Source organism: Oryctolagus cuniculus, chromosome 12 (assembly GCF_051225735.1).
Source record: "Oryctolagus cuniculus isolate XC-2025 breed Fujian yellow rabbit chromosome 12, ASM5122573v1, whole genome shotgun sequence".
NCBI classification, from domain to species: Eukaryota; Metazoa; Chordata; class Mammalia; order Lagomorpha; family Leporidae; genus Oryctolagus; species Oryctolagus cuniculus.
The window spans coordinates 18,743,814-18,768,320 of NC_142878.1; the positions used below are offsets into that span (position 1 = coordinate 18,743,814).

General features: G+C 44.2%; 1 protein-coding gene across 1 annotated transcript in view; it reads left to right on the forward strand.

The window, feature by feature from the left end:
- Positions 1-24,507, forward strand: part of ARMH4 (armadillo like helical domain containing 4) — a 156,506-nt gene that overhangs the window by 9,331 nt on the left and 122,668 nt on the right. Inside the window, exons 2-4 of the mRNA XM_008269710.5 lie at positions 1,341-2,931; positions 8,582-8,815; positions 12,627-12,836. Coding sequence (XP_008267932.2) covers positions 1,341-2,931; positions 8,582-8,815; positions 12,627-12,836 — 2,035 coding nt within the window. The remainder of the gene's footprint in view (positions 1-1,340; positions 2,932-8,581; positions 8,816-12,626; positions 12,837-24,507) is intronic.

The following is a 24,507-nucleotide window of genomic DNA, read 5'->3' on the forward strand; positions in this document are numbered from 1 at the left end:
GAATCAGAAGAGGAGCAGCCAGGACTAGAACTGGCACCCATATGGGATGCTGGCGCTTCAGGCCAGGGCTTTAACCCGCTGTGCCGCAGCACTGGCCCCAAAACAAACATTTTTCATACTGTTTTAGTTGTAATGAAAGCATGAATAGTTTATTTTGAAGAGTGTAATAAACTTTAATCTTCCAGTTATGGACATTCAGTAGATTGCTAATTTTATACTATGTTTTGTTTTTTTTTTTTTCCAAAAATACTTTTTTTTTTTTTTTTGACAGAGTTAGTGAGATAGAGAGAAAGGTCTTCCTTCCATTGGTTCACTCCCCAAATGGCCGCTATGGCCAGAGCTACACTGATCCGAAGCCAGGAGCCAGGTGCTTCTCCTGGTCTCCCATGCGGGTGCAGGGCCCAAGCACTTGGGCCATCCTCCACTGCCTTCCCAGGCCACAGCAGAGAGCTGGCCTGGAAGGGGGGCAACCAGGACAGAATCCGGCGCCCCGACCGGGACTAGAACCCGGTGTGCCGAGCCACGGCGCCGGCCTACATATTGCTTTAAACTCTTGAAAGTAACTGCTACTCAGCATTTTATGACAGCATTTCATAAGTTGTAAGGTGTACTTGTCTTACACTATTCAGGCTGATACACCAAAAATGTAAATGAGGTGGCTTACAAGTTTGCTTCTCAGAGTTCTGCCGTCTGGGAAGCGTAAGGTCGAGGCACTAAGATCTGGCGTCTGGGGGGAGCCTGGTTTCTGGTTCCCAGAAGACACTTTCCCACTGTGTCCTCACCTGGTGCAGGGGGAGGGGCTCTCTGGGGCTGTTTCTCAGGGCATCACCACCTTTCTGATCTAACCGCTTCCTGAAAGCCGCACTTTCCCCACGCCATCATTAGCGATTCGGTTTCCAGACATGGCTTTTCAGGGCACACAAGCATTCAGACCCTGTGGACACTTCAAATGTCCTTTGAATGCATGTGTGCTATTTACTTTCTGTATCTTGGACATCTTGTTATCTTTGCAGTCATTTGGCTAGAGAGGGAGATTTGGAGAGAAAATTGCCAGTGTGACCTCAAGGGCAGTTTATTTCAAGTAGGTGTTTAAGAAACAATGAACTGAACACTTGAACTTGTGTACCTTTGTCTAGGGAGCTGCAAGTTAAATCAGCTGCAGAATTCAGCAGGGAAAAGTGAACTGGGTTATTCATGTCTCAAAGGTGCAAAAAAATAGAGCAGCCCTCTAAAACCTACCCTCTCTCGGTATGTTACAAGGAGATTATTTTACTTACAATTTGATTTAAAGGGTGTTATTTGCAACGTATGACAGTCTGACATGTTTTCCTTTGCTGCAGGACTCAATCATCGGAATTGTCAGCTCTGCCAATTTAGGTGCACATTTCTCTTCCACTATGAGCAAACCAATTGTCTTGCACATTTATCTGGCCTGCTGTAGCCTTCTGCTTCTCAGCTTTGCCACACAATGTCTGGCTTTCCCCAAAATAGCAAGCAGGGAGATAGCACAAGTTCCTGCAGGAGAAGTGCAGTCGGAGGGGATGGATGCGGACGACTTGGAAAACAGCTCTGTTGCTTCCCAGAAGACCCCCCGACTAACAGTCTCCAAAGATCCAATGATAGCGTTGGAAGGACCATCCGCAGCAACACCATTGCATCAAATATTCTCCATCCACAAAGAAACCCACCCTACAGAAGCCGGGGTCTTGCAACCCAATAGCCCTGGTGTTTACATTGTTACCGAGCCAGGCATCCCAGCAGGTGAAGAAGTGTCTGGTTCTAGCCAGCCAGCGAGAGTGTCTCCTGGAAGCAGACCTCCCAAGGCCATGTCACCCACTGCTGTCATGGTCACCGGTTCTCCGAAGACTGATGAGAAGGAGGAGCCCTTTAGCAGGACTGGCATTCAGGCCACTGTGGAAGGGACCCCCGCAGCAACGCAAGGCTTCCTTAGGGATATGGTTAGTCCGTCATTTGCAATGGAAAGTCAGGGACATTCACCTTTATCCCATGTGACTGTTAAGGACATGCTAACCACCCACCCCAGGGCTGAGGAATTGGAGGCGGACGCAGATGACAGGACAACTTCTTTTCCTTCTGTTAAGTCTGCAGCAAGCACCGAGCCTGGAAGCCTCACGCCTGATAGGGAGAAGCCTTCCCAGTTGACAGCTGATAATACCCAGGCTACTGCCACCAAGTCCTCGCTCGCAACTTCTGAGGACACCCTGAGTGTTGAGCCAGACGCTGCCAGTCTGCCAGGAGCCTGGGACGTCGCCATGAGTGTCAGCACAGCTGTTCCATCTGCCTTCGTCTCTAGTGATGAGTGGGACGACACCAAATTAGAGAGTGCAAGCCAGATGAGGACCCCAAAGCTGGGGGACGATACAGAGTCTCAGGTGGGAATGGGAACATCTCAGACAGTGCAAGTAAGCCCTGGTGCAAGCCAGATAAGGACCCCAAAGCTGGGAGACGATACAGAGTCTCAGGTGGGAATGGGAACATCTCAGACAGTGCAAGTAAGCCCTGGTGCAAGCCAGGTAAGGACCCCAAAGCTGGGAGACGATACAGAGACTAAGGTGGGAATGGGAACATCTCAGACAGCGCAAGCAAGCCCTGGTGGCCTGGACAGGGGCTACGCTTTCACAGAAGCTACAGAGGGGGCTCAGGGACTGCCTGAAGGGGAGACACACCTGGGGACAGCCCTGCCAGTAGCACCTGGGGATGAGAGATCACCCGCCTTCATCGGTCCAAGTTCCAGTACCCCCACAAGTCTGCTGGAGGATACAAGGGCTTCCGCTGTGAACCTGTTCCCAAGTGCGGGAGACTTCCCGGAACCCACCCAAGAGAATGATGTTACACTTTTCTCAGAGACCACCGTTTCCGTCTCCGAATATGAGTCTGAGGCATATCAGCCGCTGAGAAATACACTGAAAGGTAAAGGAAAAACAAGCTTTGTTTAATTTGAAATATTTCAATGTAGTTTTTTTTTTTTTTGCTTTTATAAAATGGCATTGTAGAAATAGGTTGTTTTAAGGAAAAGCAAAAATATACAAATCATGTGCCTTTTTTTAAAAATAAAAATGATGCTTAAATATAACCCCTGCATGTAGACCAGTGATCTTCCACTGGGTCTAGTTTTGTCCCCTCATTTCCCAAGGGGACATACTGCAGTGCTTGAAGACACTGTTAGCTGCTACAGCTGAGGGGTTCTCCCAGCTTCTGGTGGGCAGAGGCCAGGGATGTGGCTCCGCCTTCTACAATGCACAAGACAGCACTGCATGGCAAAGGATCATTTGAGCCAACATGTCAATAGCATTGAGATTGAGAAACCTTGATATTAGGCTCATATTTTCTCAAAAAGTTTATTGTGAAAACATATAAATATATAACATAGGATTAGCTGTATAATTAAGCAGTATAGTAATACAGGGTATATATTGCACTTGGTTGTAAAATGCAGGGGAGTCTTCAAACAAGTTCATTGAAAATGCATTTTATGAAAAACCATGCATGTATTTCAAGTTTTTTGTATACAAACTAAACATTTTGTTCACTCCATTTTCTCCATAAACCATTTGAAGCACCATCATATACTCTCATTTCTGTTATTTCTTCCAAAAAAGGCTTTAGGTATTTATCTCATATATTGACCATGTGAATTCTTTAACTTTTATTTTCCCAAAAAGAATTCATCTAAAATAAGGGGTTGGAGGAAGGTGCTATCTGCTGCCTTGATTTTACGTTTTTCGTTTTGTTTGGCCTCTGCATTTGTGAATAATCATGTTGGTGAGCCTCATATTTGTTGCTGATGGGTAATGTTTTTCTTTTATTATGTGTAATCAGTCAAATAACAGCATAAGTAAGGAAAACCTTAGTATGACATGCACACACTCATTGCAGATTGTGTTGGACCGCACACAACACTTTACTTCCGCCAAATAGCATAATTAATGGAAAATATCAAATTAGTAATACACTTTTTAAAATGTTATTAAGATTGAATGAAAATGATGAGGTTATTTTGCAGATGGAATTTTACATTCTAATTCATGTGTTAAAGACTGGAAGACCTGGTATGCTGAATGTTTTCATAGGAGCTTCCAGAAAATACTTTTTGTTTTGTATGATGTAAGTTAGGACCACATAATCGTACAGACGCGTATTAGGTACGATGGAACAAGTTGGCTCTAACTCTCTACAGTGTTTATGAGAGATGCTTCTGGAGCATTAAGTCATGTATTCCCAGATTGCACAACTGAACCCTTGATTCCTGATACTGTACTAACATGTGTTAGTGTCTGTTAATACAGCCTGAAAAGTAAATGGACTTGGTACTCGTCTGGTTATTTTGCTTATTGAACATGCTCCTTAGTCACAGTCGTCTCACTTAGCTGCCGTCTTTAGCAGCGACGTATTTTAGTCCCTGCACATCACACAATGCTTGGTGCACAGGAGGTGCTCAGAAGATACCTGTTCAGAGGGTGAGGAGGTGAAGACGGGGAGCCCTTCACACTGGCTCATGCAGTTTGACCGCCTCACTTGCCGAACTAACCACAGTTTCTGCAAGCTGTTTAGAGAGAAGGATGGTCTTTCCATTTTAATCTTTTTGGTCCCACAGAGTTCAAAAGAACGAGAAAGATTGTGATTATTAACAGCAGTAGTTACAGAATTGCCGGAAAGTTTTTCTACCTGGTTTCTGATGACTCTGAGTGTCTTTCTGAAGGAAACAACTCAAATACTGATCATTTTAGGACAGAACCACTTGGGACATTAACGTCCTAAAGACATGCAGTGAGTTTTGGATATTGTAAACAGGTCATGAGCTTATTCTGGTCAGTCCTCCGATTGAGCTAGTTTCTCCAGTCGAGTCAATGGAAGACCAGGCTTTAAAAATAAGCGACAGTGAGTATTATATTACTTTTTCTCTACAGGATATAGAAAGAGTGAGAGATTTTGGGAAAGTGAAAATATTTTTTAAATTCCCATTGCTATTTCTGGTTCCCACTCTTTTTTTCCCCCTCTTAACAACAGTCACTTATTGAAGACATTATACGTGTGGACATTTCTTGCTACTTCATATAACTGTGAAAAGAGACTTTCCATATTTCTTCTCAGAAGTGCTCATTACACTTTCAGAATCGTGGAGAACTGTGCTGCAGGACATGCTAGACCTGTGTTATTGTCTTGGTGTAAATACACTACTGCCGTGGGTGCTGGAAGTACAGGAAGGCAGCGAGTCCTGGATTTGAAAGAGATTTGCAGCCTTATTGGAAAAAGGAAGACCAAAAAAGAAAAAAAAGAAAACAAACCCCAATGCTATAAAAAGCAAATATGAAGCTCATATAGGAACCTTTCCCTAACATTATTTGCCCGGTAGGCAGGTATTGTCAACCTGGTAGATGTGCAGTTCTCTTCAATTCAAAGGAAAAAATAGTCCAAACTGGATGAGTACCAAGAGGAAGAACTGCTTCTCCTGGAACAGATACATACACACACACACACACACACTTTTAGAGCAAATAAATTATTTCTGTGGAAAAAAATTTAAATACCATGTCATTAATGAAAACTTTCAGAACGCGTTCTTCAGCTTTCCCTAGAATATTAGTTTTTATTGTGTGACTTATTGAACTTGCTAATAGGAGCATGCTGTGTATTCAGGACTAATACTTGTTAGAAAAAAAAAAAAGATAGTGAAGTCTTTTAGCTGTTGTTCAGCATTCCTCCCCTCTAAGGAGGAGGCCAATCTTGACCCTATGGTTTTGATAATGTGTTTGAGGGATTATAATGTGGTAAAGAGGCTGGATCTATGACAGGTAAGGTCAGACTTTATAGCGTTATTTCATTCCCTGATATATTTTTTAAAGATTTTATTTATTTATTTGAGAGGTAGAGTTACAGCCAGAGAGAGGGAAAGACAAAGAGAAGTCTTCCATCTGCTGCTTCACTTCTCAGGTGGCTGCGACGGCTGAAGCTGGGCCAATCCAAAGGCAAGAACCAGGAGCTTTTCATGGGTCTCTCATCCAGGTGCAGGTGCAGGGGCCCAGGCATGTGGACCATCTTCTACTGCTTTCCCAGGATATAGCAGGGAGGTAGATCGGAAGAGGAGGAGCCGGGACATGAACTGGTGCCCATATGGGATGCAGGTGCCACAGCTGGAGGTGTAGCCTGCTGTGCCACAGCACCGACCCTCATTCCCTGTTCTGATCCCCAGGTGAATGCAGGTCTTCGGAGACCACTCTGAGTTGTTCCTGGGGCGTAGCACAATGCTTAGGAACCCTAAGTCTAAAAGCTTAGGTTCCTTAGCTTCTGTAAACCCAGTGGTAATAGCTAGTAATAATTAAATATGTATCAAGAACTGAATGCACTAACTGTTTTGCACGTGCTACCTAATTTAACTCTTGTAACAACTCTATGAGATAGATATATTATCCCCAATTTAGAACCGAGGAATCTCAAGGCCCAGTGATGGTAAGTAATTTGTGTAAGATCACACGGTGAATAAGTGCTGAGTCAGAATCAAAACCCAGGAATGTTGGCTCCAGAGCCCATATTGTTTTATCTTTAAATTTGGTTTGAAAGAGTGGCACAGAGTGCAGAAGAGGTAGACATAGAGATATAGAGATCTTCCACCTGCTGGTTCACTCCTCAAATGCCTGCAGCCTCTAGGACTGGGCCAGACCAAAGCCAGGAGCCCAGAATTCCATCAGGATCTCTCACATATATGGGCAAGCCGTCATCCACTGCTTCATAGGATGCAGAATAGCAGGAAGCTGGATACGAAGTGGAGCAGGGACTGGCTACCAGGCACTCCAGCAGGCGATGTAGGTGTCTTAACTACTGCACCACAAGCTCTGCCTATGGAACCTGTGTTCATGACCTGGGCCTGTGATGTACAGCTTCCATGGAATGATGTTGGCACCAACCTCCTCTTAGTATATTAGGGAAGATCAAATGAGATAATGTACACAGTACACATAGCTGTGTGTGTGTGGCCCACATTAGAATTCAGTAATCATAAGTTCTCACAATTGTTGTTCCTTTATTTTAAAGTGCTAACTTTGCATTATCCTTCAGAAATGCAGTTGTGAAAATTAATATATGCAAATGCTTCTGAGAATTTTGGGTGTAATTTAGTTCTGCATAATTTGTTTCTTGACAAACTGATTATGTTGTATTCAAACTTTGAAAGGGAGCTCAGTGGTTGATCTTCCTCTTGTTTGCATTTCATTCTAGGGTTTTACATTAACTTCTTCTTAGGTTGATTCTTAGCTCCTGAAAGAAGTGACGTTCTGGGACTGGCATTGTGACATAGTAGGTTGAGCCTCCACCTGCAGTGCCAGCATCCCACGTGGGTACCAGTTCAAGACCTGAATGCTCCATTTCCAATCCAGCTCCCTGCTCATGGGCCCAGGAAAGCAGCAGAAGGTAGCCCCAGTCCTTGGACCCCTGCACTCAACAGGGGACACCTGAAAGAGACTCTAGGCTCCTGGCTCCTAGCTTTGGTTTGGTCCAGCCATGGCTGTTGTGGCCATTTGGGGAGTGAACCAGTGGATGGAAGACCTCTGTCTTGCCCCTCCCCCAACTCTGCCTTTCAGGTAAATAAAAAATAATTCTTTAAAAATAGAAGTAACTTTAAAAAAAAAGACTTACTTATTTGAAAGGCAGAGTTATAGAGTGAGAGAGTGAGTTTGATCATCCATCTGTTGGTTCATTCCCTAAATGGCCTCAATGGCTGGAGCTGGGCAGATCTCAAGCCAGGAGCCAGGATCTTGGAGCCTCCTCTGAGTCTGCCATGTGGGTGCAGGGGCCCAAGGAATTAAGCCATTTTCTGCTGCTTTCCCAGGTGTGTTAGCAGGGAACTGGATCAGAAGTGGAGCAGCTGGAACGCGAACCAGCACCTGTATGGGATGCTGGCACTGCAGATGGCAGCTTTACCTGCTACACCACAGCGCCAGCCCTGAAAGTAACATTTATCTACTGGTATTTTATTTCTGAGTTTCCCCTTTGTTTCTCTAATCCATGAAGTAGCCATCTGCTTTGAAAAATTAGTTGTTTATGTAAGGGTCTTCAGAAAGCTCATAGCAAAGTGAATATTCTGAAAGAAACTACATGGATTTCAAATTTCTTTTGCATTCAAGCAAATTTATCTTTTTAATTCCATTTTTCCATGAGCTTTTTGAAGTACCTCCATATACTGACTAGGATTTTGGTTGATTTTAAAGTTTCCCTCTTTTGGCCGGCGCCGCGGCTCACTAGGCTAATCTTCTGCCTGCGGCGCTTGCACCCCGGGTTCTAGTCCCGGTTGGGGCGCCGGATTCTGTCCCGGTTGCCCCTCTTCCAGTCCAGCTCTCTGCCGTGGCCCGGGAGGGCAGTGGAGGATGGCCCAAGTGCTTGGGCCCCTGTACCCGCATGGGAGACCAGGAGGAAGCACCTGGCTCCTGGCTTCTGATTGGCTCAGTGCGCCGGCCTTGGTGGCCATTTGGGGGGTGAACCAACGGAAAAGGAAGACCTTTCTCTCTGTCTCTCTCTCACTGTCTAACTCTGCCTGTCAAAAAAAAAAAAAATGTTTCCCTCTTTTAAGATATCACTCAGGAAACGACAACAGCTACTCAAGAACCAGAAGCCCCTTTATCCTTGGTGACACAAGAAGAGGTTCCTGGAGGCAGCGATGAGCCTGAGGAAGCCCAGGAGTCGCCTGCTCCCGGGTCCGACGTTCCTGGGGTCACTGAGCTATCGGGAAGATGGGAGCCCCTGGCCACCACAGTCTCAACTACAGCCGTGCCTTTGTCTGTGGACGTGACCCCAGCTGCGGAAGGTCTGTAAGGGGGAGATTGGTGTTTCCATGTTTGGGGGTGGGCCTTTTCTAGATACTAACAAGGGATAGCTTGAGTGGGGCGGCTGGCCCTGCTGCCAGCCACACATGCCCCTAATGGGAGAGGGAGGTGGACTGTGTGATTTGGAGAGGTGGGTGTAGCCCCGGAGGATAAGGGGTTAGTTCATTAGACAAATCCCCCGGGGGCTCAGGTTTTGGTCCCAGAAGGGCCATCTTTCCTGAGAACTCTGCCCTATGCAGCAGCATCTCTGCTACTGGAAGCCGGGGGTGAAAAGACCAACGGCCTGGGTTTGGATTCTGGCCTTGGCCCCCATAGGATGAGGGTATTCCAAAGTGTTCCTGGAAAATGGAATTGAAAGATATGTTTATTTTGGGGCAAAAAAATTTTTTTGTATTCTCTTTGTGTTCATTTACTCAAATCACATTTGTGAGACTCACTTACATTGCTACATATAGCAGTATTTTATCCATTTTCATTGCTCTATTATATTTCGTTGACAGTTTATTTGTCTGTTACTGTCTACTGTCTGGGAATTTTGTTCCTTCCAAAGTTTGGCTCCAAGGAATAAAGCTATGAATATACAATTAATGACATTGTTGTACAAACATGTTATAAACATCACTCATTTCTGTTGGGTTTATGCCTAGGAGTGGGATTCAGGACAAAAAATTTTTTGAAATCCATGCATCCAAAAAGTTCATAGAAAAGATATATTCTAAAAAAAATTGGTATGGGTTTCAGAATTGTTCTTTTTAGATTTTTTTAAAAAAATTTACTTGAAAATCAGTGACACAGAGAGAGAGAGAGAGGTTGAGAGATCGAGATTGACCTGCCATCAGTGGTTCACTGCCTAACTGGGCTGGGGCTAGGCCTGGTAAAAGCCAAGAACCAGAGACTCCATCCTGGTCTCCCACATGGATGGCAAGGCCATCATTTGCTGATTCCAAAGCAAATTCGCAGGGAGTTGGATGGGAAGTAGAGTAACCAGGACTTGAACTAGCACTGTGGTATGGGATGTGGCCTTCCAAGCAGCAGCTTAACCTGCTGTGGCACAACACTTGACTCAGTTGTTTAGCTGTGCACAAAGGGTATTGCATTATAGATGAACCTTTTGGGACTTAGGAGTGTACTTCAGGAAGTTTTTGGAAAAATGAAATTGAAAGATAAAATTATTTTGTTGCAAAATTATTCTTTTTTTTTTTTTTGAAAGATTTATTTATTTACTTGAAAGTCAGAGTTACTCAGAGAGAGAGAGAGAGAGGTCTTTCCTCTGATGGTTTACTCTCCAATTGGCCGCAACGGCCAGAGCTGTGCCGATCCTAAGCAGGGAGCCAGGAGCTTCTTTTGGGTCTCCGACGTGGGTGCAGGGGCCCAAGGACCTGGGCCATTTTCTACTGCCACCCCAGGGTGTAGCAGAGAGCTGGATCAGAAGTGGAGCAGCCAGGTCTCAAACCAGCACCCATATGGGATGCAGGCACTTCAAGCCAGGGCGTTAACCCACTGTGCCACAGTGCCAGCCCCGCAAAAATTTTTTGAAGTCTGCATAGTTTTTCATAAGATGCATTTCCCATGAACTTTTTGAAGGCCCCGCACGCATTTTTTACTTAATATTTTATGGCTAAGACTTTCTTTCTATAGTTCTTTCGATTGCTGTGTAATATTCTAAAGTGAAAATACATGACAGCTTATTTATCCAGTTTTCATCCACTCTTGGTGATTTGCATTAGGGACCTTTTCAGGTTTGGCTATGGTGAACACTGCTGCTATGAATATTCTTGTAAACATTTTCTGTGGTTCAAGTACAGGAATTCCTCTTGGGAGTATACTTATGAGTGGAATGCCAGGCCGAAGGGTAATTGAATGTTCCAGGTTAGAAGTGAATGCCTGACTGTTTGCCAAGGTGGTTGCTGTGGTTTATTTTCCTCTCAGAAATGTATAAAACCCTGTGGATCCATTTAAAAATATAGTCTCTCAGTCTTCATAGCCAAAGAGATTGTGATTCAGAAAAGTGGGATGTGAGAAGCATGAGAATCTACATTTTAAAAATTGCACCAAGAGATTGTGATCATCAGCCAGGTTTCCGAGCTACTACTGTTCTAGATAATCTTTAAACTTACATTTTATTATTATTTTTTTATTCAAGAGTTAGAGTGATGCACACACACAGTTTGAGAAACATAGATCTCACTCGCTGGTTCACTTTCAGAATGCCTGCAATAATTAAGAATGGGCTGGGCTGGGCCAAAGCCAGGAGCCAGGAGCCAAGCACTGATTCCATTCTCTCACGTGGGTAGCAGGATCCCAGTCACTTGAGCCATCATTGCTACCGTTCAGGGTCTGTATTAGTGAGAAAAGTTGGAATCAGGAGCTAGAGCTCAAACACACTGATATGGGTCATGGGAGTCTTGGTCATTGTCTTACCACTAGGCCCTGGGTCCATCCCTGTTCCAGGATCTTGACTTGGGAATACCCAGGCCTGTGTTTGGCTGCCGTGAAACCGAGCATATTCCAGACACAGATGTAGGTTCTTCCTCTTTGTCTTGATTTTGAGAAACACATTTGGTCTTTCCAAAGTAGAGTTTGGCATATATTTTTAGTATGTTTTTGTTAAATTTTCTGTATATATTATGTAAGACCCTGCAACATAGTATTGCCAGTAGAATAAAGAAGTTCTGATTTGAGAAACTATTTTACTGGAAGATAAAGTGTGTTGAGCAGCTGGATTAATGTGATATGGAAAGAGGTAGCTGAACTGTGTTGTGCTGAACTGACTGTATGTGAGTGAGGCTGTACTCAGAAAGCTCATGGAGAATTAACTAGGGGCCAGCACTATGGCGTAGCAGGTAAAGCCACTACCTGCAATGCCGGCATCTCTTTTGGGCGCCAGTTCAAGTCCCAGCTGTTTTACTTCCTATCCAGCTCCCTGTTAATGGCCTGGGATAAGCAGCAGAAGATGGACTGAGTGCTTGGGCCTCTGCACCCTTGTGTGAGATCCAGAAGAAGCTCCTGATTCCTGGTTTTAGCCTGGCTCGGTTCTGGCCATTGCTGCCACTTGGGAAGTGAATCAGCAGATGGAAGCGCGCTCTCTCTCTCTCTCTCTCTCTCTCTCTGTAACTCTGATTTTCAAATAAATAAGTAAATCTTTTTTTTTTAAAAGAAGAAAAATTGAATTAAGTGATAACTTTATTTTGATGCACAAAATTGAAGTCCATGAATATTTTTTCATAACATGCATTTCCACGAACTTTTTGAAGATCCCTTATATACAAGACTTTCAAAACTTTTTGCACTACAATAAATTTATCTTTTAACTCTATTTTTAAAAAGTTCATATTTATTTTATTTGTTGGAAGATGGGGAAGGGTGAGAGAAAGAGAGACATATTCCCTCTGTTGGTTCACTTGCTAAATGCCTACAACAGCAAGAGCTATGCCAGGTCGAAGTTAGAGGCTTGGAACTCATTCTGGTTCTCCAACCTGGGTGGCAGGGGCCCAACTACTTGAGCCATCACCTGTTTCCACCCTGGGTGTGCACCAGCGGGAAGCTGGACCAGACGCAGAGCTGAGACTCAAACCCAGGGACTCTGGTGTGAGATAAGGCGTCCTAAGTGGGGATGTGACCTCTGGACCAAATGTCTGCTCCTAATTCCATTTCTCTGTGAAGTTCCTGGGGCTCTCCTGTAGGACACTGGCTTCATTAATCATTTCTTCCTGCAAAGTGAAAGGAAGCACGTGGTTACATTTCCCACAGTGCTCATCGTGTGGGTAAAGTCCTGTCTCTTGTGTTTGGCAGACCTGATGGACACAGTCACAAGGCCAAATGAGGAGTTCACCCCAGTTTTGGACTCTCCAGTGACAACCCCTGGACTGTGGGTCGGCGCACCCAGCACTTCTCTGGCTCTTCCTGCTTCTGAGGCGGCCGTGGAGACAAGAACTGTGGTTCCGTCCATTAGCCGTGGTAACACAGCGGCCTCCTATGGCCTGGACCAACTCGAATCTGAAGGTATCCGTGTGTTGAAGGGGATCTTGCACCGGAATGATGAGCAATTGATTGAGCAAATGTTTTTGAGAAATTGAGAAGTGGCTTCTATCCTCAGCATGGGTAATGCGTCAGTCAGCTGTGGCCGAGTCAAATTTGGGCTGGTACCTGTTTTTGTATGGCCTATATGCTAAGTAAAAAATATATTAAAATCATAAAAATCAATCATAAAATCAATAGAATCATAAAAATATGATATATTTTCAGTGTTTGGAAAAAAATCCAAACAAGAATCATATTCCTGTTTTGTGGCATGTAAAAGTTACTTAAAATCCAAATTTCAGTGTTCATAGAAAAAGCTGTGCTGGAACATGGCTGCACTTGCTCATTTGCATGTTATTTTGACTACTTTTTTGTGATAGCAGCAGAATTGAGGAGTTGTGATAGAGACTAAATGGCCCATGAGGACTAAAACATTTAAGACATGACCCTTGCCAGAACAGGTCTGCTGACCCCTGGGGCAGATCAGTGGTTTGTAATTACACTAGGAATTACCTGGGAAAACTTGTTAAAAATCCCAGTCCTGAGTCTCTCTCCCTGTGATTCTTGTTAAGTTGGCAGGGGGTGAGATCTGGCATCAGTATTTTAAAAGACTGCCTTCGATGATTTCAATATTCAGGCTGGTTTAAGGATACCGTGTTTAATTGGAGAGGTTGAGCTTCCCCACCAGGCTTCCTTGGGTGGGAGTTTTAATGTGGGCAATATTTAATAACCTTGCTAGTGCTGGCTTAGTCCCACTTGGTGTCATCTCTGGGTTAGTATGTTTCTTCATTCAGAGTTAGAAAGTCTCTATCTACCAAGACTGAGAAATTCATGTCACGGTGTGTATTCCAAGATACTGGCTTTGAACACAAAAAAGATACATAAGGCACAGCAGCATATCAACAAAGAAGAAAAAGAGAAATAGGGACCCATGGGCATGGAATTGCTGTCATGAGCATTTTGGCAGGTGAACAGTTCCTGGGTGGAGGTGCAAAGGATTCAGAGATTTGTAGTGTAGAGCTTGTTAAACTAATATCCAACACAGGTAAAGTGTTGAGCATTCAATTAGCTACGCATTTGATACAGTGAAGATGCAGGGTGTGCTACTGTTTTATGTTTCTCTACCCTGCAGCAGGGAAGATGGTTCGGCTAGCTTTGCTGCAGACTCTTGCTGACTTTCAGGGCAGCACTGGTATGTGCTGACAGAGAAACATGACATTTAGGGAGCAGCATGGAGAATTCCACAGTAGAATGCTGGTTTAAGAAAGGGATCAGAGGAGGCCCTGAGTCTTAACAGCTCTCGCACCACCTGAAGATAAATACTGTAGGACTTTGAATTTAGTGTCTGGTATTAACTGTCTGCTTTCCTTGATGCCATCTGGAAAAAGCAAGTTTCCCTAAATTAACCTGCCTTAGAGATGACAGCTCTACCCAGCGTGGCTCAGGAAAAAAATATGTTTGTGAATAATCCCTACTTGTGAAATTGCAATAATTTTCTAAATTTAGTGGATGATGGCAGTGATATTGAAATACGATAGCATTTTCCTGATGTGCATAAGATGTCCTGGAGTTTTACTTCTTTTCTTGTAGAGAATTCAATTTTAGTTTTCTTTTAAGACTGTATTTTGTCAGTTTTTGATCTAAATTATGTTCCTTGTCAAGGCTTGTGAAAGACATTTTTGAATAAAATATACTCTACCTGCTACATCATTGGGCTTAGGACAAGAGTTTAAATTAGCACACCTTTTCTCTAAAATCCCAGGGAATACAAATTATGTTTAATTAGCATATGTAAATAATGTCACAGTTAATTTTATGGTGGTGCTTGCAACCCTCTGGAAGTTGAAGCTAGCACACTTCTATTTAAGCAGATAAACCTACTGGACTTCCTGTGTGTTGGAGGCCTCCATTTCTTTTTCTTTTCTTTCCTTCTTTCTTTCCTTCTTCCTTCCTTCCTTCTTCCTCCCTTCCTCCCTCCCTCCCTCCCTCCCTCCCTTCCTTCTTTCCTTCCTTCCTTCCTTTTAAAAGGTGCAGAGAGAGGAAGAGAAAGATGCACAGAGGGCATGCCCATCTACTTGTTCATTCCCCACATACCCATACTGGGGCTGGGCTGGAACCAGAGTCAGGGGCCAGGAACCAAATTCAGATGTCCCACATGAGTGGCAGGAACCCAATTATTTATACCATCCCTGTTGCCTCCCAGGGTTTGCCTTAGCAGCAAGCTGGATTCAGGAGCTGGGAGCTGGGTCCGGGAGTGGAGAGCAGGCCCTGCAGTGTGGGCTGCCAGCATCTTACTATCTTAACCACCCACTTTGAGGCCTCCATTTTCGAAGTGTGTTTTTCCACCTGACCCAGGGATATAAGTGGAGCTTGAAGCTTTTATTGGTACAGGATTTAAATTCTGTCATAGGATTAGAACCACAGGAGGATAATTTGTTCTTATCTAGAACAGTCTTATCAAGTTATCTGCCTTTCAAGTTTTAGTCTCTGTGACATATTGACAAATGACATATAGTTCTCCAATTTAGTATGTATATTTAATTATATTAAGCTCTTATTTTTATATCATATTTTATATTTGATAAAAATTGTTAATATATATAGTCTGTTATATGTTTATGTTATATATCTTTAAACTCTATCTTATGTATTTGAAATGTAAAGAGAGGGGATTATAAACTGTTAGTTTTTTTTATTTTTTAGAATGATTTATTTATTTATTTAAGAGGCAGAATTATAGAGAGAGAAGTCTTCCATCTGCTGTTTGACTCCCCAGATGGCCACAATGGCCAGAGCTGAGCTGATCCTAAGCAAGGAGCCAGGAGGTTCTTCCAGGTCTCCACATGGGTGCAGGGGCCCAAGTACTTGGCCATCTGCTGCTGCTTTCCCAGGTGCATTGTCAAGGAGCTGGACCAGAAGTAGAACAGCCTGGACTTGAGCTGATGTTCACATGGGATGCTGTTGTCATAGGTGGCGGCTTAACCCATGCGCCACAATACCAGCCCTCCTGTGTTGGTTTTATACCTTCCTTCCCACTCGGAATAGGAGCATTCCTCCAGAAGATGAGATGATATGGAAAGGGACATGCCCTCCTTAGAACGGAGAACCTTTGTGGCAATTTCTGAATCCACTGTGAATCCTTGGGGAGATAATTAATAGCCCAAATCAGCCTAAAAATCACATCGGCCTGGCTGCCTGTCTCCCTTCCTTCCTTCTCTTTATCTCTACCACATGATGGTGAGAGGTGTATTAGTGCCCCCAGGGCTGCCGTAGCAAGTGCACAAACTGGGTGGCCTAAACGGAAGTGGTTTATTCCCATAGCAGAGCCCTGCTCCTGCAAAGGGTCCTCCCCTGCCCCTTCCAGGGGTGCCTTGGCTTGTGGGTTATGAGACTCTGATCTCTTCACAGGGCCACCTGCCCTCCGTGTCTCTGTGCCCAAATTTCCCTCATTTGTGACATCAGTCATTGGATTAGGGCCCGGCCTAATGGCCTCATCTTAAGTTGATTACATCCACCAAGCTCCTATTTCTAAATAAGGTCACATCCACAGTAGCTGCTGGTTAGGATTAAACATATCTTATTGGGGGACACAGTTCAACATACAGCAAAAGGTCTGCTTTGTTTCTTTTTCTTCTTCTTCTTCTTTTTGGTTTATAAAGTTTAGGTTTGTCTTTTTTTTTTTTTTCTTTTTAGATTTTTGTATTTATTTGAAAGGCAGAGTTAGAGAAAGCTGGGCCAGGCTGAAGCATCCTCCTGGTCCCCGCTGTGGGTGCATGGCCCCAAGAACTTGGGCTGCCCTCTGCCGCTTTCTCAGGGGCATGAGCAGGGAGCTGGATTGGGAATGGAGCAGCTGGGACTCAAACTGGCCCCCACATGGGCTTCCGGCGCCACAGGCCATAGCTTTAACCTGCTGTGCTGCTCTGCCATAGCTCTGTGCTAGGGCAGTGCTGTCAGAGAGTCTGCTAGCTGGCTCTGCCTGCCGATGGGTTCTGTCTCTGGGACCCCAGCATGAGTGATGTGAATTGTGGAGTGAGGAGTTTGGGTGTGTTTTACATTTCCTGGTTACCAAAGAAATCCTGCTTCTATCAGTGCACACCACCCTGTGCATATTTCAGTGAGTCTTTTACCTTGTCAGCAAAATGATTTTGAAGGGAAAACAGTTTATCTTTCACTTTGCTTGACACATTTTGCTCCTATGTGTATATATATATTTAAGGAATAAATGTTCTCAGGATGAGAAAAAATGCATTATGCTTCTCAGGTATAACTCTGCAAGAGATGTATTCAGCATTGCTTGAAAAAAAGTTTATTTCCTCAAATAACTGCAGTAGCAAAGGTTGGACCAGGCCAAATCCTTGAGCCCAGAACTGTCTGGGTCTCCCACATGGGTGGCAGGGACCCATGTACTTTTTTTCTTTTTGACAGGCAGAGTGGACAGTGAGAGAGCGAGAAAGGTCTTCCTTCCATTGGTTCACCCCCCAATGGCTGTGGCTGGCGCGCTGCGGCCGGCGCACCACGCTGATCCGAAGCCAGGAGCCAGGTGCTTCATCCTGGCCTCCCATGCGGGTGCAGGGCCCAAGCACCTGGGCCATCCTCCACTGCACTCCTGGGCCACAGCAGAGAGCTGGCCTGGAAGAGGGGCAACCGGGACAGATTCCGGCGCCCTGACTGGGACTAGAACCTGGGGTGCCGGCGCCGCAGGCAGAGGATTAGCCTAGTGAGCCATGGCGCCAGCTGGGACCCATGTACTTGAGCCATCATCTGCAGCCTTCCAGGGTGTGCATTTGCAGGGAGCTACATCCCAGGTACTCCAATATGGGATGCAGGCATCCCAAGCATTTAACTTTCTGCACTACAATGTCACCTCTGTATTCAGTATCTTTGAAATACAAGCCACAAAAATATTTCAATTTTTCTATTCAGAATAGAATAAGGGTATATTTTACAGATGCAAATGTATTTATTTGTTTATAACTGCATAATACACTGACATTTGGTATGGTCTCTATATGGGTTGATTTCCTTCGCTTGCTGAATATTAATGTTCTGTGCTCTAAAATGCTAAGTTCAGATGTCCGATTACTTTTGAAAGCATAATTGGAATTTTTTACTTGGGTCAACTATTTATAATATTTCTTTTCTAAAAAAGGTTTCATTTTGTTTACTTGAAAGAGAGAGAGAGAGAGAGAGATATGATTGTTCATCAATTGGTTCATTCCCTAAATGATCCCAAGGGCTAGGGCTGGGTCAGGCCACAGCCAGGAGCCTGGAACTCCATCCAAGTCTCCGATGTGGGTGCAGGTGCCCAAGCCCTTGGGTCATCTGCTGCTGCTTTCCCAGGCACATGAAGCAGGGAGTTGGATCAGAAGTGGAGCAGCTTGGACTCAAATTGTTGCTCATATCAGGTGTTGGTATTGCAGGTGATGGCTTAACCCACTATACCACAAAGTTGGCCTCTAAAATAGTTTTCAACATTAGTATCACATGGAAGAGGACTCAAGCTACTTGTTATTTAAAGAAGTTCTGCCTTTTTAAAAAGATTTATTTATTTACTCGAAAGAGTTACACACAGAGAGAGAGAGAGAGAGAGAGAGGGAGGGAGAGAGGTCTTCCACCCGCTGGTTCACTCCCCAAATGGCTGCAATGGCCAGAGCTGTGCCAATCCGAAGCCAGGAGCCAGGAGCTTCTTCCAAGTCTCCCACATGGGTGCAGGGACCCAAGGACTTGGGCCATCTTCTGCTTTCCCAGGCCATAGCAGAGAGCTAGATCAGAAGAGGAGCAGCCAGGACTTGACCTGGCGCCCATATGGGATGCCGGTGCTTCAGGCCAGAGCTTTAACTAGCTGTGCCACAGTGCTGGCCCCCGGAGTGAGTTTAATCTGACTTCCCTAGGATGACTATGGGTTGGCTTGTAGAAGTGCCAGTATCACTCATCTGGAGACCTTGAATTCTTGATCTGCCTGGTTTAGTTTAATATCTTTCTGTGTGCACAAATGAGGTTGCAAAAATCTCATGTCGTATCCTAGACAGTTCTCATTTCCGTGTCTGTTTTGAAGATCCCATTTGTTATGGGATTTATGGAAAAAAATTCATGGTAATTTATTTGCTGGAGAATTAACATTTTTAATATATAAAGAAAATTTTAATTCTTGATAGCCAACAGCCATGTTTAACTTTTTTTTGTTAATTATTTTTTAAGGAATACAAATTTCATAAGTACAACTTTAGGAATATAGTTAGATTCTTCCCACCATACCTGCCCTCCCACCCCCACCCCTCTTCTTCATCCCTCTTTCTTTCCCAGTCCCATTGTCCATTAAGGTTCATTTTCAATTAACTTTGTACACAGAAGACCAACTCTATACTAAGTAAAGATTTCAGCAATTTGCACACACATGCACACACACACACAAAAACAGTTTGAGAACAACTTTAAAAAAATTTTTTAATTTTTTTATTTATTTTTTTGACAGGCAGAGTAGACAGTGAGAGAGAGAGAGAGAGAGAAAGGTCTTCCTTTTGCCGTTGGTTCACCCTCCAATGGCCGGTGCGCTGCGGCCGGCGCACCACGCTGATCCGAAGCCAGGAGCCAGGTGCTTCTCCTGGTCTCCCATGTGGGTGCAGGGCCCAAGCACCTGGGCCATCCTCCACTGCACTCCCTGGCCACAGCAGAGAGCTGGCCTGGAAGAGGGGCAACCGGGACAGAATCCGGCACCCTGACCGGGACTAAAACACGGGGTGCTGGGGTCGCAGGTGGAGGATTAGCCTGTTGAGCTGCGGCGCTGGCCAAGAACAACTTTTACAATTAACTCTCATAATACAACTCATTGAGTACAGAGGTCCTGCCTGGGGAGTTAGTGCACAGTGAATCCTGTTGTTAGTGTAACAGTTAACACTCTTATGTATGATGTCAGTGATTACTGAGGCTGTTGACATAAGCCGCCAAGGCTATGGAGCCTTTTGAGTCCACAGTCTCCATCACTATTTAGAAAAGGCCATAAGCAAAGTAGAAGTTCTTTCCTCCCTTTAGAGAAAATTACATCCTTCTTTGCTGGTCACTTCTTTCCGCTGGGGTCTCTTTCACAGAGATCCTTCATGTAGGACATTTTTTGCCACAGTGTCTTGGCTTGACATCACTGAAATGCTCTCATGGGCTTTTCAGCTGGACCAGGAAGCCTTAAGGGCTGATTCTGAGGTCAGAGTATTACTTAAAGTGATTGTCATTCTATGAGTCCACTATGTGGACTGCTTCTCATGTTGGAACATTCAGGGTTTCCCCTACATTCTCTAATAATTTGATGGTGTCAGGTTGTACATTTAGATCTTTGATCCATTTTGAGTGGATTTTTGTGAAAGGTGTAAGGTAGGAGTCTTTTTTCATACTTCTGCTTGTGGAAATCTAGTTTTCCCAGTACCATTTGTTGAAGAGACTGTCCTTGCTCCAGGGATTGGTTTTACCTTCTTGGTCAAATATAAGTCAGTTGTAGATGCTTGGATTGATTTCTGGCATTTCTATTCTGTTCCATTGGTCTATCCATCTATTTTTATACCAGTACCAGGCTTTTTTGATTGTAATTGCCTTGTAGAATGTCTTGAAATCTGGTATTCTAGGCCAGCACCGCAGCTCAATAGGCTAATCCTCCACCTGAGGTGCCGGCACACTGGGTTCTAGTCCTGGTCGGGGCTCTGGTTCTGTCCCAGTTGCTCCTCTTCCAGTCCAGCTCTCTGCTATGGGCTGGGAAGGCAGTGGAGGACGGCCCAAGTCCTTGGGCCCTGCACCCGCATGGGAGACTAGGGGAAGTACCTGGCTCCTGGTTTCGGATCAAGCGGTGCGCCGGCCGCAACATGCTGGCCGTAGCGGCCATTGTGGGGTGAACCAACGGCAAAGGAAGACCTTTCTCTCTGTCTCTCACTGTCCACTCTGCCTGTCAAAAAAAAAAAAAATATATATATATATATAAAGAAAAATCTGGTATTGTGATGCCTCTGGCTTTTTTTTGTTGGTTTTACAGAATTTGGGAGGATTCCCTCCCTTTCAGTTGTTTTAAATAACTTGAGAAGAATTGGAGTTAGTTCTTCTTTAAATGTGTGGTAGGATTCAGCAGTAAAGCCATCCAGTTCTAGGTTTTTCTTTGTTATGATGTTTTTATTACTGATTCAATTTCCGTCTTGGTTATGGATCTGTTTAGGTTTTCTATGTCTTCCTGATTCACTTTAGGTAGGTAGTGTGTGTCAAGGAATCAATCCATTTCTTCTAGGTTTCCCAGTTTGTTGTGTTACAGCTCTTTGTACTAATTTCTGATGATTCTTTTTATTTCTGTGGTGTCTCGTTATATTTTCTGTTTCATCTCTGATTTTATGAAGTTGGTTCTTCTCCCTCCTTTTTTGGTTAGTTGGGCCAATGAGATGTCAATTTTGTTTATTTTTTCAAAAATCCAACTCTTCATTTTGCTGATATTTTGTCTTTTTTATTTTTGGTTTCAATTTTGTTGATTTCTTCTCTTATTTTTATTATTTCTTTTCTCCTACTAGTTTTGGATTTGGTTTGCCCTTGTTTTTCTAGATCCTTAAGATGCATTGATAGCTCATTTATTTGGTGCCTTTCCAGTTTTTTTAAAGATTTATTTTATTTATTTGAAAGACAGAGTAACAGAGAGAGGTAGAGACAGAGAGAGAGGTCTTCCATCTGTTGGTTCACTCCCCAGATGGCCTCAATGACCAGAGCTGCACTGATGCAAAGCCAGGAGCCAGGAGCCTCCTCCGGATCTCCCATGTGGGTGCCCAAGGACTTGGGCCATCACTGCTATCCCATGCCATAGCAGAGAGCTGGATTGGAAGAGTAGCAGCTGGGACTAGAACCAGCGCCCATTTGGGATGCCAGCGCTTCAGGCCAGGGCTTTAACTTGATGTGCCACAGTGCTGGCCCCCTTTCCAGTTTCTTCATGTAGACTCCAGCTGATATAAACTTTCCTCTTTTTTTTTTTTATAGGCAGAGTGGACAGTGAGAGAGAGAGAGAGACAGAGAGAAAGGTCTTCCTTTTTGCCGTTGGTTCACCCTCCAATGGCTGCCACGGCTGGCACGTTGCGGCCGGTGCACCATGCTGATCCGAAGCCAGGAGCCAGGTGCCTCTCCTGGTCTCCCATGGGGTGCAGTGCCCAAGCACTTGGGCCATCCTCCACTGCACTCCCAGGCCACAGCAGAGAGCTGGCCTGGAAGAGGGGCAACCGGGACAGAATCCGGCACCCCAACCAGGACTAGAACCTGGGGTGCTGGCGCCGCTAGGCGGAGGATTAGCCTATTGAGCCGCGGCACCAGCCTAAACTTTCCTCTTAACACTGCTTTTGCTGTATCCCATATGTTTTGGTATGTTGTATTGTCATCTTCATTTCTTTCCAGAAAATTTTTAATTTCTCTTCTGATTTCTTCATTGACCCACTGTTCATTCAGGAGCATGTTGTTCAGTCTCCCTGTGTTTGCATATATTCTGGTCATTCCTGAGTTGTTGAGTACTGGCTTCACTCCTTTGTGTTAAGAGAAGATGCATGACATGATTTCGATTTTGCTGAAACTTGCTTTAAGGCCTAGCATGTGGTCAATTCTAGAGAAAGTCCCTGCACTGGTGAGAAGAATGTGTACTCTGCAACTGTAGGATGAAAAGTTCTGTAAATATGTTAGGACCATTTAGTCTGTAGTGTCAATTAATTCTGTTTCCTTTTTGATTTTCTGTCTGGTTGATCTGTCCATTGCTGAAAATGGAGTATTGAAAACCCTTATTACTATTGTATTTTAGTCTATGCCTCCCTTTGGATCCCTTAACATTTCTTTTAAATAGCCAGGTGCCCTGTGATTAGGTGCATATACGTTTATAATAGTCACATATTCCTGTTGAATTGATTCCTTAATCATTACACAGTGCTCTTCTTTTTTTCTTTTAACAGTTTTTGTGTTAAAGTCTCTTTTGTCTGATATTAGGATGGCTACACTAGCCCTTTTTTGATTTCTGTTTGCATGGAATATCTTTTTCCATCCTTTCACTTTTAGTCTCCATGCATCTTTGGTGGTAAGATGTGTTTCTTATAGGCAGCAAATAGTTGAGTTTTATTTTTAATCCATTCAGCCATTCTGTGTCTTAACTGGAGAGTTGAGGCCATTTACATTCAAGGTGACTGTTGGTAAGTAACGACTTGGCCTTGTTTTTTTTTCCGTCAATATTACTATTGTTTACTTTGGATTTCCTTTGTACTTTTGCTGGGAGATTTTTTGTCTTCACCTTCTTTCATAGTGATGACCATGATTCTGTGTTTTTGTGTGTTGCACATTGTTAAGCATCTTTTGTAAGACTGGAAGAGTGGTGACAAATTCTTTCAATTTCTGTTTGTTATGGAAGGTTTTTATTTCACCTTCATTCATGAATGAGAGCTTTGCAGGGTACAGTGTTCTGGGTTGACATTTTTTTTTCCTGAGGACTTGGAATATATATCACCATTCTCTCCTTGCCCTTAGGGTTTCTAAGGAGAAATCAGTAGTGATTCTAATTGGGGTTCCTCTGAATGTGATTTGGTGTTTCTCTGGTGCACATTTTAAGATCTTTTCTTTATATTTTACTGTGGAAAGTTTTATTACAATGTGTCGTGGTGAAGATCTCTTCTGATTGTGTCTATTGGGAGTTCTGTGTACTTCCTGTACTTGGATGTCTTTTTCTTTCTCCGATGGGGGATGTTTTTTGTTATTACTTAAGAAGGCCTTCTAATCCTGTCTGTCGTTCCACGCCTTCAGGAACTCCTAGGACCCGTATGTTGGGTCATTTGATAGTGTCTTGTAGATTTCCAGCAGTGTTTTTTTAATTTTCTAATTTCTTCTTTGGTCTGACTGTCAGACTTCCAGACGTTTTTCTTCTAGTTCTAATATTCTTTCTTCTGTCTCACTTACTCTGTTCTTAAGGCTTTCCACTCAGTTTTTTATTTATGTACTGAATTTTTCATTTTTTTTGACAGGCAGAGTGGATAGTGAGAGAGAGAGACAGAGAGAAAGAGAGAAAGGTCTTCCTCTGCCATTGGTTCACCCTCCAGTGGCCGCCGTGGCCGGCGCGCTGTGGCCGGCGCACCACGCTGATCCGATGGCAGGAGCCAGGTACTTATCCTGGTCTCCCATGGGGTGCAGGGCCCAAGCACCTGGGCCATCCTCCACTGCACTCCCTGGCCACAGCAGAGAGCTGGCCTGGAAGAGGGGCAACCGGGACAGAATCCGGCGCCCCGACCGGGACTAGAACCCAGTGTGCCAGTGCCGCTAGGCGGAGGATTAGCCTAGTGAGCCGTGGCGCCGGCCCTGGCTTCTCTTTAATATCTCAGTTTCATGGGAATAATTTTTTATTTAGCTCATGAATTTGCCTCTGATTGCTTCTAAGTAGTCTGACGATTAATTTTCTGAATTCTGTGTCTGGCATACCCTCCTTCTCTTCATCTTCCCCTTCTACTATTGCAGTGTTGCAGTGTTCCTTTGGGGGACTCATTGTTTCTTCCTTATTCTTATGTAGTGTTCTTCCTTTGCCTTTTGGCATTTGTGTACCTTTTCTCTCCTCCCCTTGCCTCCCCTCGCCTCCCCTTGCCTCCCCTTGCCTCCCCTTGCCTCCCCTCTCCTCCCCTCCCTTCCCCCC